The sequence below is a fragment of the Blastocystis hominis genome (genome assembly GCF_000151665.1).
Source record: "Blastocystis hominis, Singapore isolate B (sub-type 7) whole genome shotgun sequence assembly, scaffold_22".
In the NCBI taxonomy this organism is placed as follows: domain Eukaryota; class Bigyra; order Opalinata; family Blastocystidae; genus Blastocystis; species Blastocystis hominis.
The window spans coordinates 98,429-112,075 of record NW_013171830.1 but is presented as its reverse complement, the minus strand read 5'-3'; the positions used below and the strand labels follow the sequence as shown (position 1 = coordinate 112,075).

Below are 13,647 nucleotides of genomic sequence, written 5' to 3'. Positions count from 1 at the left end.
TTACAAGTCTCTGCCCCAAGTCGTTTCACTTCCATGTTTCAATCTAGATGACTCTCTTTTCAGACCCCATTCTTCGCGTATTGGCGGATTTCCGGAAGAACGATGAAGGAAAATTGGAAGGCGTTGTGACGACGCTTCTCCCCAACACGCGATACCAGTTCCAAATCTACGCGCTGAACAGCATGAACTACAACCAGCCCTCCGATTACTCGTATCCGATTCGCACTCCGACGCTCGAAAGCTCGGGAGAATTCAGTTTTTCGGCCTCGGTGAGCGAAGGAAAGACAACGAGCATCAAGAACAAGATGAAGTTCTCGAAGTGTTCGGTGTCGATGAACGTGGAACAGCGCAAGTACGCGTTTTATTCGATGATCCACACATAGGCTTCGGATCAAATACAAGCGTCGAAGTGACACGTATGACGTCTGTCGCTTCGTTCACATCGCGCTTCGGTTCGACGGAAAGAACCTCTTTCTGGTCATCAAATTCAAGCAGACCACCGATCTCTACAAATACCTGAAGATCCGACTGACCGACCAAGAAAAGGAGGTCGATTCGAATCCTTCCAGCGTGTTGCTTGGACAGAACGTGCTCCAGCTGCTCCAGCAATTCAACGCGATCACCACCGTGAATTTGGTAATCGAACAAAACGAGCATCATCGATAGGACCTCGCCGAGCTTCCCGAAGCGATGCGTCAGCAAATCAAGGAAAGTCTGCCTCCGATCGACTACATCCCTCCCCTCCACCCGCCCATTTCTCTTTCTTTTTACTTCCCGAACATTCTGAACTTGGATCGAAAGAACATCAACCCGCCATCCGAGCAGAAAGACGACAAATCAGTGGATTCAACCGATGTAATCGGCCTGGTCGCTCAGCTCTTCAATCGATTGAAAGCGTGGCGAAAGCTCCAACTCTTCGAAACATTTTTCGTCGTTTTCATCTGCATTCTCTGCATGATGCGCCACGATTTGTTCAGTATCATCGAGTTGTTCATCGTGCTCACTCTGGGCATGAGCTATTCGCTCATGATTCCTTACTGGGTTTACAAATCGCTGCTCGTCGTCTCCACTCTCAGCATCACCAGCAAATACTTTGTGCAGCTCCCATTGTTTAGTCAGTGCGTGAACAGTGACGGAATTATGGAGTTCTTCTTCCTGGTGGATTCTGATGGCTGATTGGATGATTGGTAGGAATCATGCGAACATCAAGCCAAACTGGATCGCCAGCAGTTCCAACTTCTCGACTTTTTGGGCATTCTGAACGGTCGAATTGTGGATACGGCGCTTAACGGACCCGCGATCGCGAGCGACATCACGATCATGATTCTCATCATCATTATGCGATCCTACATCAAGAAATGCGGTCTCTGGGACAAGGATATAAACGTTTGTATTCTGCAGAAAGTAGAGAGAATAGAAAGATGGCTTCTCTTTAGATTTTGCATCCAGTGCAGGACGGAGAATCGTCGAATGGCCTGCGAACGCGATCCTGCTCTCTCGATTTCGATATCTATGAATCGAAAAACTTGCAGCCCTCCTCGGTGCAGTTGGAGGAAGAAAAGATTCGGAGCGTGGTGTACTACATGTTCCATCGCCGCAAAATGTTCGGATCGTTGATTGTGATTGAGTGTAGGGAAGAATCGAGTTTCGTTCAGAAACTCTTCCAGAAATTGAGTTATAAGGTAACGAAGTCGATCGTTTTGGATGCCATGTAGACGATGGTTTATTTGCAGACGGTTTTCCCGAGTCTTTACGCGATGAGTGTACGCTTCGCAGACGTAAATTCATCGAATAGAGCGGCCAGGCGCATCCAACAAAGAATGGGCAATCGCTGTACAGCTGGATCATCTCCATTCAAGTGATTTCGGTGATTTATATCATGGTGTTTTTCCCGACGATGACGCAGAGTAGCATATCTTTCACCAAACAAACAAACAAACAAACAAACAATGATTTTTATTGGTTGGATTCGTTAACTGCACTGGGAAATGCTGATGATCGACTTGGAGAATAATTTCTATTCGGCAACGTCGCTGTACGCGGTGATTCTGCAGATTTTAGTGATGATGCTGGACCGTTTCTTCTACATCAAAGTAAAAACCCGATCCATAGAAACTGAATGCATAGGGCCATTTGCTTGGCAAAGTCGTATTCCACATCATCTATTCGATTCTAATCATGATTTACTTATTCATCGGAATCCCCTACACAACAAACACTTCTTTTGGAAGTAAAGACAGTGTGGTGTTCTTTACGATTCTCCAAATGCTTTACATCATTCTCTCCTCTCTTCAAATCAGTCACGGGTTTCTTTTTCGTTCTTTTCTTTTTTACCCATCAGTTATCCCACTTCCGACAATTTCATCAACAACATCATCAACAAAAACTATTCCATCTTCAACCGCGTTCTTTTCTACGTTTCCCTTTTCATTCTCTTTGATTTCAGTGCTATCGATACATCCCCTTCCTCTTCGAAATCCACCAAATTCTCGACTGGGCCATCAGCAACACTTCGCTCAACCTGATCCATTGGTTCAAAGTCTACTCCGCCCACGCGATTCTCTACGATTCCAAGTGTCGCGTTCCCTTCATTTCTTCATCTTCTCACCCATCAGGCGCTCCATTACGATCGTGATAAGAACCAACGCGAGCAGCGAAAGCGGAAACCCATCGAGAAAATCTGTCTCGGCACGCTCTTGATGCTTCTTCTCATCGTATCGCAGCCGCTTCGTTTCGATGTAGTTCATTTTGATCCTCCCGTTGATGCTTTTCTCGTCGATTTCGCCCGCGTTGACCGAGAACGGCGTGACGAACGCGCAGATTTCCGCGCATCTCATCGTAGAAACGGGGAAACAGGGTGACGGCAAGATGGACGGAGAGGAAGTGGAGATCTATGCGAATGATAACAGCATTTTGATCGATTGCAACACGACGGATCACGAGATTTGGATGAGCACTTTCAAAAACCAATGTTTTCTTTTTTGTTTTTTGTTTGACGGCCAGCGACGATCACATCGCTGCTTTCTTCCGCTTATTCCAACACACAGCAACGAATCATTCTTCGCGACATGGTTTCCACGTTTCGTTTCCACGATTCTATAGAATATGTTCACATGGATGATCTCGATGCGCTACTTCGACTACATCTGCGCTCGCGTTCTCGAATCGAGCGATTTGTCGATCCGAATGAAGCTCCAATTGGAACGTTCCGATTGGAACACAAACACGTTCACTCTCAATTACGCGCTGGCGAGCGAGGACGTCGCCACGCTGGTGAACATTCTGCAGTACCAGAACGACACATTGGTTCTGCGAAACTTGTTCTCTTCTCTCGGTGTCGAGTGATTCGAATAGAATTCCGCGCGTTGTTCGCCTGGGAAGCAGCTCCGTGTACGCAGTCGACGCCGAATACCTCGAATATCGCGACGTGGCCGTTCGCTTCTCTCTCTCTCCTCTTTTCTCTTAGATCCAACTCACCAAAGAAGCGACGGGCGGCTTCAACGCGCTCATCTGGCGCTGCTTCTGCGTGGGAAAGAACGGAACGGAGTACGTCGACAGCGACGAATTCTATCCGTTCGAAGGGATGAATGAATGGTCCGACGCCATTCTCGAGTTCTGGACCATTTCCGATTACGGACTCACGCGTACTGCGAAGCGGCTGGGAAATAGCGTGTAGAGTTCGTTTATGAGGGGCTGAGCTCGCTGGGAAACGTGGGAATTGTGGGTTTGTACGCGACGATTATGGTTTCGCTGGGCGCGATGATCAAAAACGTGATTCCCACGGCGTGGAGCATCGTGTATAACACGCTCTCCGATCCGCTGCCGCTGTTGCAGTTGATCGATGTAATGGAGGTGTGCAGGATGATGAACTATCCGTAGGCGTGGAGAGAGAGTGGCATGTAGGAATCATTCCAAGGATGAGTATAAAATTTGGTATACGGTGATGAAGATATTCCGGTCGCCTGAATTGCTGTGCAGATATACGAAGAAACCGCCTACACAGGGTGTCATCCTAGACGAAGATGACTATCCGATTATTTAATGTACTTTACGTTTTTGAACAATCTCTGTTTGTTAAAATGCACGATATTGATCGAAAATCTGCAAAATCGAAGGAATCGAAGGGAATGCCAAATCGCCGTTTTCATGATAATCCAAAAGGCAATGTTATCGAGGGGAAGGATTGCATTATCAGCTTTGAAGAGGCTCTCTTTTGCAGACATGGGAGTTCCAATGTTTGTTAGGTTCGGAGAATCGGAATTGTGTAACTCACAGGGGAATCGGGAATTACTCACCCGAGAGAATCGCGCAGGCACGTAAGGAAATCAAACGATTCCAACGACTTGATCAATATGGTAATTGTGTTTAGAACTCGATAATTCTACAGCGATCACGTTGGATCATCTTGAGGAGTTTGGACGAAACTGTGACGAAAAGAAATTCCTGCTTTCGGCACAGTTCTGCTTTCGAGAGCTTCCTATCCGTACATTCTGTTTTTCTTGGTGTAACATAGGCCTGGCATACCGCATTTTTGATTTGGAAAACATGCCTTACGGAATGTCCGAAGTGAACACAACGAAGACGATTCGAGATTGGTACCTCTATTCGTTTATCGATATGCTGGATTTTGGTCGTCCCAAGTACATTTCTCTTTTCTCTTCTCTCCTCTTTAGAACCTACAAGGAAGCCGTGGAGTTCACAAAGGTTCTTCGAAACATCTACGATCGCCACAGCGGCGTACGTTCCCTTCCCTCCTTCCATCTAGACCATGGAGATGATGGCTCGCTCCGTCTTCTCTCTCCGCCAGCGTCTCCAAGAAAAAGGCGCCGTCGAGAACGAGCTGGAGCCCTTAAAGCCCTATCTGGATTCGTTCTACACGAGCCGCATCGGCATTCGAATTCTATTAGAACAGCATTTATCGCTCGAAGAACAGATGAAAAACCCGATCCCTGGCTACACGGGCATCATCAATCGCCACACCAACCCGCACGACGTGACGCAGCTCGCGATGTGAGCGCGTTTCCGCGGTTAAATGTAGAGAACAAGCGGAATTTGTGTGCAATCGGCAGTACGGGCAGACGGTTCCGGTGCAGGTTTATTCGCATAAGAACCGATCGTTCTCGTATATTCCGAGCATTTTACGCCACATCCTGTTCGAATTGCTGAAGAACAGCATGCGTGCTACGGTGGAGGTGCACGAGCACGACGATGAATTGCCACCGATTAAGGTGATTATTAGCGATGGAGACACGAACGCGGACGTGATCATGAAGATTAGCGATGAAGGAGGCGGCATTCAGAGGCGGAATATCAATCGGATTTGGGATTATTTCTATACGACGTCGACGGTGAATGCGTTTGAGAAGGACGGAACGGACTTTGGAGTGGGCGATGGATGGGCATGGCATGTAGGTGGATTCGCCGATGTGCGGGTTGGGATATGGACTGCCGCTGTCCAGACTGTACGCTCAGTACTTTGGAGGGTCGCTGGAGATCGTGTCGATCGAGGGGTATGGGACGGATGCTTATTTGTACTTGAAACGAGTGGGAGATCATCAGGAACCGCTGCAGCAGTTGATTAAGAAGCCCACGTTGTAGCTTGTAGCTTTGCTTGTTTGTTGGAATTGCTTTTTGGAGATATGAGTATATTGAATGAGGGATGGGTTACTTTTGTATGCGAAAGTTCATTATTCTTGTTATATTTTGTACGCATATTATCCAGACAGATGCATTTGTGTGATTAATCGAAAAGTGATCCATTTTGATAATATTTATATTATTCTATTACTCTAAGTATTTATCATTATGAAAAACGAATAGTTAATAACAAGGGAAACAAAAACACATAACAATCCTAACAAGTGTGAGGCTAAATAGCAGTATATTTTATATAATAATATAAGACGAGTTTTCGGAGGTTTATAGCTCAATGGAAGAGCTACCGATCTTTCATTCTCCCTGTCAGAATAACTTAGCCGCGGTAGACGCAAGTTCGATTCTTGCAAAATCTCCTTTTTCCCTTTTTTGTTATCATTCAAGTCTTTTGCCCTTCTACTCTCCTTTCTGTGTTTTTTATTCAATACCGTTTACAACACATCGACTACCCAATAACAGAGTTATGATTCTAAGAAACAAGCACAATCTACTTTCTTCCTTTTCGTTCGTTCGCTTTCGCTCTTTGTCCCAGTGACATTGTCCTTCTCTCCTTTCTCTTTTCCACCTCCTTCTTCATCTCGTTCTTGCTTGTTGGGATTTGAATCTTGCTTCCCTCTTTCACTCCATAGAATCTCACTTTCGGCTTAATCCGCTCCTTTTCTTCTCGCTCCTTCCGACTCGCCGTCTTTTCTCTTTTCTCATCGTTTTCCTCGCTCTCTTCGCTCTCCTCGCTTTCTTCGCTTTCCCTCTTCGCGTTCTTCTTCGCAATCATCGCATCATGCGTATCCAGCAAATCAAAGTCCTCTCCCAGCATCGCTTCCTCGCTGTCTTCTTCTTCTTCTTCTTCTTCTTCCACCGCTGCCTTTTTCTTTCCTCGCATTTCGCTCGCGTGCGCTCTTCGATACTCCTCGCTATTCTTATCGATCTCGTAGTCTCCGTTCTCGAACAGCGCGCTGAATCGCTCGTCCACCGCCTTCTTCCCGCTCTCCCACTTTTCTGCGAGCTCCGCGTTCACGCCCGTCTTCTTCTGCTTCATCGTGATCCGCTTCTCCTTCCGCTTTTCTTCGCGCTGGCGGTTCTTTTCCTTCTGATACTCCTCGTACATCGACGGCTTCGCCACCACCTTCGACCGCTCATACAGCTTGTTGTCCATGAAATAGCCGTGCATGTACGCGCGCAGCAGATCCGTTCCGATCAGATGCTCCAGCCCCAGCTCCGCCAGCTCCTGCCGCGTCACCTATCCCTCACTCCTCTCTCCCTCCTCTACGAATTTGTAGTCCTCGTACACGCCCGCGCTCTGCTCTTCCAGCTCCTCCGTGAGATTGTCCAGGAACGAGCACCACTTCGGCGCGGGGCCCAGCGCGGGGACGAAGAACGCCAGCACCTTGGGCTGCTCGGCGGCCACGAAGAGCAGTCCGCTCTGCGGAACGACGTTCATGTGGTTGATCGGCGCGTCCGGCTCCAGCGTGCAGAGCGCTTCGCGGGTCTACGGCTCGCAGAGAGACGAGGAAGGAACGTGGAGGTCGGTGATGCGGAGCGTTTTCCGATCCGAAGAGAGGAGATGATCGCCCGCGAATTTGAGGCTCGTGATGGGCGTCTCGTAGGCGTGCTCGAACTCGAGGAGCGGCCGGCTGCTGCGGATGTCGAAGAGCTTGACGACGCCGGTCTCGCTGCCGACGGCCATCTGCATGCCGTCGTCGCGGAAGCGAATGGCGCGCGTCTCCGAGTCGAAGATCTTCACGCACTGCAGGCAGTCGCGACTGCGCGAGTCGTAGCACTCCACCTCGCCTTGGATGTTCCCCACGGCCAGCATTTGGTGCACGGGGGAGAGAACGATTTGAGTCAGCTCGGCGCAGTGCGCAGGGATCGGAGACATGAACGTTCCTTGCTCCAGATCCAGACGGTAGATCTCCGGACTGCTGCCTACCGCGTAGAGCTCGCATCGCTCCTGCGGGTGAGGCGGGGAGAGAGGAACAAACACGATGATAGGTGATGTCTCGCCCGAACTTGGGAATGCGAGTACGGTAATGAAATCCGTACCGTGCGTGGAATTCGAGCGTTCTGTCCGCGAGAAGGAAGGCAAACTTGCTGAAATCGTCCGACAAAAACTGAAATTGGACAATCTCGCACTCTAAATGACGTCGGAACTTCTCGCTCATCTGCTGCGTCTCGAAGCACTTTACCATGGGAGGATAAACTCCTGACAACGTGAGTATAGAGTTCCACACTTACCGCTTGCAACAATGTAGTTTCCGTCTCTTGACACCTTGATCTTTTGACAGGACTGGTTGAATTCGAAGTCCTGGATCAACTCAATGCGTCTTCGGTATTCTAGAGAATTACCACACCAATTTGACACACACCTTCATTTTTTGCTAATTTACGCTTTTGAGCGGGAGATAGGAACTAGGAAGTAAATGAACGAAATACACAGCAACCTTCGGAAAACTCTTTCCAGTCGATAGATTATATACTTTCACACCGTTCGGGTTGACTACTTCCATGTTCGATGGCTAACCACGGAAAAAGTGAAAAGAAAGTGAATAGAGAGTTTATTTGCGATTGATTCTGTTGTTTTTGAAAATGGTTGGGAGAGGGTGTTGGAATGTAATGTGTGATAGGGGATGGAAGAGGGGATGACACAATATGTGAATATTATGTTTGGTGATCTTCGCACTCATTCTTAATAGCAAAATAACAATCACTAATAGGGAAAGGATTGTTAGGATTTCTTCTTGGTTGGAAGAGGAAGTTGCTAGGCAGTGACCATGATTCTATCTTTCCTCATTGCCACATTACACAATAATACAATTTCATATATAAACAAACTCGACTTTACTCAGTGGTGGAGTTGTATAGTTGTAACAATCATGAGAAATCGAATATTGATTTGTTGTGCCTGTACTGGATTCATCGATGTTTGAGCTACTTGTGATATTCTTATTGATTTGCAGAAATAAAGCAGTCTATGTATTGCTTTGAGTATGGAGGTGTATCAAGCCAATAGTGTTCTTATTCTTTTATCCAGTAATTGTAGCATTCGATTATGAACTAGCGTTTTTAGATTGTTGTACAATAATCTCAGAGAATCGTGTTTGTACAACCCTCTAGCAAATGATTCTATCTACTGGTATCATTATCTAATTTATACATACTCAAATTGAAATACTACAGGGATCAAGATTACACTCCCAAAACATATATATTAGCAGGATTCATAGATACGGGTCTCGTGGTACTGTTTGTTTGTCACAGTACCTTTCGAACATCATATGATAACATTCAAGGGTTGTCACAATACATGAAACATATGTATAGCATAATATACATAATATATCTTCCTTCTGTGTTACAATTTGCTCATTTCTGCTTTTTTTTATTGATCGTTTTGAATATAGTCAAGAGAACCTGTTTTGTAGTCATCTTACGAAAATTCTTTTTTACCAATCCTCATATTTTTGGATGAAACGGTCTGAAGCATTATTAGGCAGGATTTGCACCATTATTTGGTTCATCCAATCGTTCTTTCTTTGCTGTATTTTACAGATAATCTTTAACTCTCTCGTATGGAGGTTCGTTCGAGGCGCAAGAGTATTCTGGTGATGACTTTCATCACCGTGTTTATGGACTCCCTAAACAACAGTTTTGCAGGAGCTGTTTTGCCTTACATGATATTGGAAATGGAATCAACTCCGTTCCAGGAAGGTTTAGTATTTAGTATTTATTCCTTAATGCAACTCCTGAGTATTGAGTTTTCCTTTGTTTGTGAAGTCTAGGTTTACTTGCTATGGGTCCGTTGAGTGATCACTATGGGCGTAAGCCATTTTTGATTTTGTCTTTGTTTGGGTCTTGTGCTGGTAGGCTTTTTTCCGTTGTTTGCGCTTATTTGATAGGTATAATTCTCCAAGGCCTCTCCTATGATATGTGGACGTTGATTCTATGGCGTGCTTTAACTGGTTTATTTGCTGGTTCTATGATTATTGCTCAGTCGTAAGTTGCTGGCGTTTCCTTGTGATCTAGTGTTGTTTCTGATGTGACTGAGGCTAGTGAGCGTAATGTGTTTATGGCACGCCTGGCAGCTACAAACTCAATAGCATATGTGTTGGGTCCTGCAGTGAGTGCTGCTTTGATCTCCGTAAATCTGCGTTTCCCCTTCTTTGTGGCTGGTGCTGTCTCAGGCATCGCCTTTATCCTCTCTTTCTTCTTCTTGAAGGAATCGAACATGGCTTATTTACAACGCAAACAACGCAAACAACAACAACATTCCGCTGCTGGTTCCACTGCAACATCGACGTCTGCCTCTGTGTCCGTCTCGAAAGAGTCTCACTCCTCCTCCTCCTCCTCTTCTGCTTCGGAGCGAGTGCACTTCAAGCCGATCATGCCGTTTTGTTTCTTTTTGGAGTTCTGCACATCATGGACGAGTGGTTGCTACAATTCCCGCTATGCGATCTATCTGAGTGACAAATTCGGCGTGACAACAACGCTCTTCGCCACAATGCTCTGCATTCAAGGCATTTGGTGCTTCCTTCTGCAGTCGGTCCTTTATCCCTGTCTTTCGACTCGTTGCAAAATTCCCATTCCTCACCTTGCCGTTGTGGGAATGTTCATCGAAGTCGCTGCTCACGTGTCTATCGCATTGGCGCCAAACGCCTTTATGGGATTCGCTCCTATCTTTGTTTACCTAGTTGGCTGGAGCCTCGTTTGTCCTGCCTCCACTTCGATTCTTAGTGTATTGCCTCTTGTCTTCTCTTTCATCCTTTAGACGAGCTTTACTCCTTCTGTGGCCGGCAAAGTGCTTTCCTGGGACAACTTCGCCATGCAGGCGGCATTGATTTCCGCTCCTTTGGTGCTGTCAGAGATCTACAGCAGCAGCCGCGAGGCTGTGTACTACGTGACTGCTGGGGTGTGTTTCTTGGGCATGCTGGACATCGGCTATGTGGCTACATGGAAGGGATCGAAGGACTTTGGCAAGATAGCGAGCTATGAAGAGGAAGAAAAGAAAGAGAAAAACATCGAGATGAGCGAAGTGGAGAAGAAGGGAGCGGAGCAAGGGGAGAGTGGTGTGATGGTTGATATTACCAACGCAGATTCTCCCTTGAAGAACTCGGTACAATCTGCTGATGAACTCTCAACAACTCCGACGATCGCTGAATCGAGCGAGGTGAACGAAGCAGCGAAGCCTGTTGAATCATCGAGCCCATCGATCGTGTCGAACACGAATGAAACAGTCAGAGTGACTTTATAAGCCAGTCTGGTGACTGATCCATCGACTGAAACGATTTCAATTCCTGAATTGCCTCATTCCAAGGGATATAATATTCGGGTACATCGACGATGGAAGATTGTTTGTTTGAAACGTATGTGTGATAGTTGATGAGAAAGAGTGAATGATTAAGCAATCGACTGATTCAAATAGAAAGCATTTCTGCTGAAGATTTGATCGTAATGTGGATACGATTGTAATAAAGAAGGATGGATCAGTGTAGTTAATAGACCATGTATTGGACTAGTATAGATTCAATTGCTATCACCTCAGTATTAGGTACTCTCGATCAAATACCTCTTTACCATCATAACTAACTTTACTTTTCTTCACTTTGGACTGTCTGAAAAGTGTTGGTATCATCCCATTTATTCGCTACTCCCCATTTGCAAAACTCCTCTGTTTTATTTCGACTACTTCCAAATACCAACAATAACACTATTCCTTATGTGAACAAACAAAACACGTTTCTTCACTCTTTGGATGAATCATGTCAACTAAGCACTGAGCGACATTCTCTATTTTGGTAAGTCCACTCAACGAAACATACCCTGAATCTTTTGCGTATGAACCTTCTCGAATGCAGCGGGCAGCTCCACTTTCTCCACCTTTGGAAGTTCTTTGACAAAATACAAACCTTGAATTTTACCTGCCAGCATCACACGACGCAAATAATGGAAGCTAGATCCAATAGACGAAATCGAGCTCAGCTTTGGAAGATCTACCAATGAATTAGCATTTCGAAGTCGACCTTGTAGAACCAGAGAACATCGATCATCGTCTTTTCCTTCGAGAGCGTGTTCTCCGAGACGAATGGTTTCCAAACTGGGAAGATCTACTGAGAAATCAACGAATGTGTGTACTTTGGATCACTGTTTCAAAAGAGCAGTAGAACGTCCAGTTTCCCAATTCGATCGATTTCAGACTGGGGAGATCTGTGAAATATTCAAAAGAGCCGACAATGCCTACCTCGCACAACGAAAGAAGCGAAATAGAAGTTCGACGAATCCTTATTCATAACTCCGAGCTTCAAAACCTCCAATTCAGGAAGATTTGACAATTCAAAATCCTTGGCATAATCGCTAAAGCTAAACTCCCCAATCACGATTGATTTCAATCGCGGACAATTCAGAATTCGGAAAGAACGCGAGGAATCGTTCACCTTTTTCCAATCCCAGTGATCGTCGCTCTTCACTCTCGTAAAGCTGTTCATTCCGATTCGAATGCTTTCTAGTTTTCGCAGTCCATCGATATGGAACGTAGAGAGATTGATGAAGCAATCATCAGCGATTTCCAAAGTTTCGATATTCTTCGAAAAAACGTATTTTGTAACTGAGTTGAAGGATCCGGAGTCAATCACCAATGGCTCGCCTTTCGCATCGATTTTCAGCACTTCGATCGCTTTCTCCATTTCGCTAATCTTCGCATTTCGTTCCAGAACTTTGCTTTCCGTCAGCTTTTGTGATTCCTCGATTGTTCTCTTGTCTGTTTCTAATCGTTGGATCGTTCTATCCTTTTCTTGTGCCTGACTTAACAAGCTGTTATAGTTTGTCTTCAATCGACTGATCATGTTGTCGCGGTTCTGAACCTGAATCGTAAGCAACTCGATCTTCTGCTTCGCTTTCCCGCCTTCTTCAGTGAGTTTGTAGTTTCTCGTCTTCAGCTCGCTGTTTTGCCTTTCCTTTTCTCCAAGTTGGGCAGCCAGTTCATCTCCTCTCTTGCTCAGTTTCAACTGGCTTTCTTCCCTCTCTGCTAACTGCTTTCGCAGTGTTTTCTCAGTGGCTTCCATTGATCGGATTTGACTTTCGAGATCTGTGATCGTTTTTTGTTTAAGTCGAACTTCCATATTCAGTTCATGCACCTTTGATTCTTGTTGGCTGAGCTGCGTCACATAGCTTCTCAGTTGATCTTTTGATTCTTCTTCTCTGCGCTGCAGAACACTGATCTTTCCATTGAGCTCTCCAATTAGACTATCTTTCTTTCTGCCTTCTTCATACAGCGTATTCAATCTCTTCTTCTTACTTTCTGCTTCCTTTTGCTGACTTAGGATTTCAGCCTCTTTCTCCCTCACTTTCCGTTCCAATTCGGCAATTCGGTTTTCCTTCTTTAGCTGTTGTTCCGACAGAGTTCGAGAATGAGCAGCTTCTTCTTCGACTCGTTTTCTCAACACTGTATTCTCTGTCTCCTTCTTTCTCAACATCTCTTGATTTGAAGCTTTATCCTGAACGGCAACTTGCAACTGACTCTTCAAAGAGCTGACTTCATCATGTAAATGCTTGCTTTCCAGCAATAATGTGGAGGCTTCAGAATTCTTCTGTTGGAATTGGACTTGAAGTTGGTCAATCTGATCTGTTTTCTTTTGAATTTCCTCACTCAACGAAGCGGCTGCTCGAATCGTTCGATCCATTTCGACTTTCATCGAAGATGCCTGTGCGTCCTTTTCATTCAATTGTTTCTTCAGTTCCTGTCGCTCCTCATCCCACCTCTTTTGTTGTTCTGAAATGAGTCGTTTCCAATTTCGTATCTCAAGCCGGTATCTTTTCTCTTTGATTTTGGACTGTAACGAATCCCGATATTTCCGAATTCGGGACTTGTCTCCAAAGATACTATTTGTATCAAACACAGTCAACGCTTGTTTGAGGGCATTTTCATGAGTCTGGGAGAAAGTGCTTTCAGTAAGGAAGGGAACTGAATCCAAAGACTTATCCATCATATTCGAATACATCTAC

The 13,647-nt window shown here is 45.6% G+C and overlaps 4 protein-coding genes; 3 read left to right on the top strand and 1 right to left on the bottom strand.

Annotated features, from left to right (window-relative positions):
- Positions 1 to 1,988: 1,988 nt before the first annotated feature.
- GSBLH_T00006540001 (uncharacterized protein) lies at positions 1,989 to 2,525 on the top strand (the record flags this gene model as incomplete). Its single annotated transcript, XM_013041578.1, has 3 exons — positions 1,989 to 2,093; positions 2,128 to 2,306; positions 2,342 to 2,525. The coding sequence occupies 3 exons, from the start codon at positions 1,989 to 1,991 to the stop codon at positions 2,523 to 2,525; spliced, it is 468 nt and encodes a 155-aa protein (XP_012897032.1).
- Positions 2,526 to 4,041: 1,516 nt separating this feature from the next.
- On the top strand, positions 4,042 to 5,598 carry GSBLH_T00002945001 (uncharacterized protein; the record flags this gene model as incomplete). The annotated part of the gene is made up of 8 exons (XM_013041577.1): positions 4,042 to 4,244; positions 4,276 to 4,355; positions 4,388 to 4,483; positions 4,514 to 4,640; positions 4,674 to 4,737; positions 4,766 to 5,010; positions 5,039 to 5,384; positions 5,413 to 5,598. 8 exons carry the CDS (start codon positions 4,042 to 4,044, stop codon positions 5,596 to 5,598), a joined length of 1,347 nt encoding a protein of 448 aa, XP_012897031.1.
- Positions 5,599 to 6,142: 544 nt separating this feature from the next.
- On the bottom strand, positions 6,143 to 7,841 carry GSBLH_T00002944001 (uncharacterized protein; the record flags this gene model as incomplete). The annotated part of the gene is made up of 4 exons (XM_013041576.1): positions 6,143 to 6,892; positions 6,923 to 7,141; positions 7,172 to 7,603; positions 7,635 to 7,841. The coding sequence occupies 4 exons, from the start codon at positions 7,839 to 7,841 to the stop codon at positions 6,143 to 6,145; spliced, it is 1,608 nt and encodes a 535-aa protein (XP_012897030.1).
- Positions 7,842 to 9,221: 1,380 nt separating this feature from the next.
- On the top strand, positions 9,222 to 10,995 carry GSBLH_T00002943001 (uncharacterized protein; the record flags this gene model as incomplete). XM_013041575.1 has 5 exons in its annotated part: positions 9,222 to 9,399; positions 9,432 to 9,512; positions 9,549 to 9,645; positions 9,676 to 10,384; positions 10,418 to 10,995. 5 exons carry the CDS (start codon positions 9,222 to 9,224, stop codon positions 10,898 to 10,900), a joined length of 1,548 nt encoding a protein of 515 aa, XP_012897029.1. The 3' UTR covers positions 10,901 to 10,995.
- Positions 10,996 to 13,647: the final 2,652 nt, after the last annotated feature.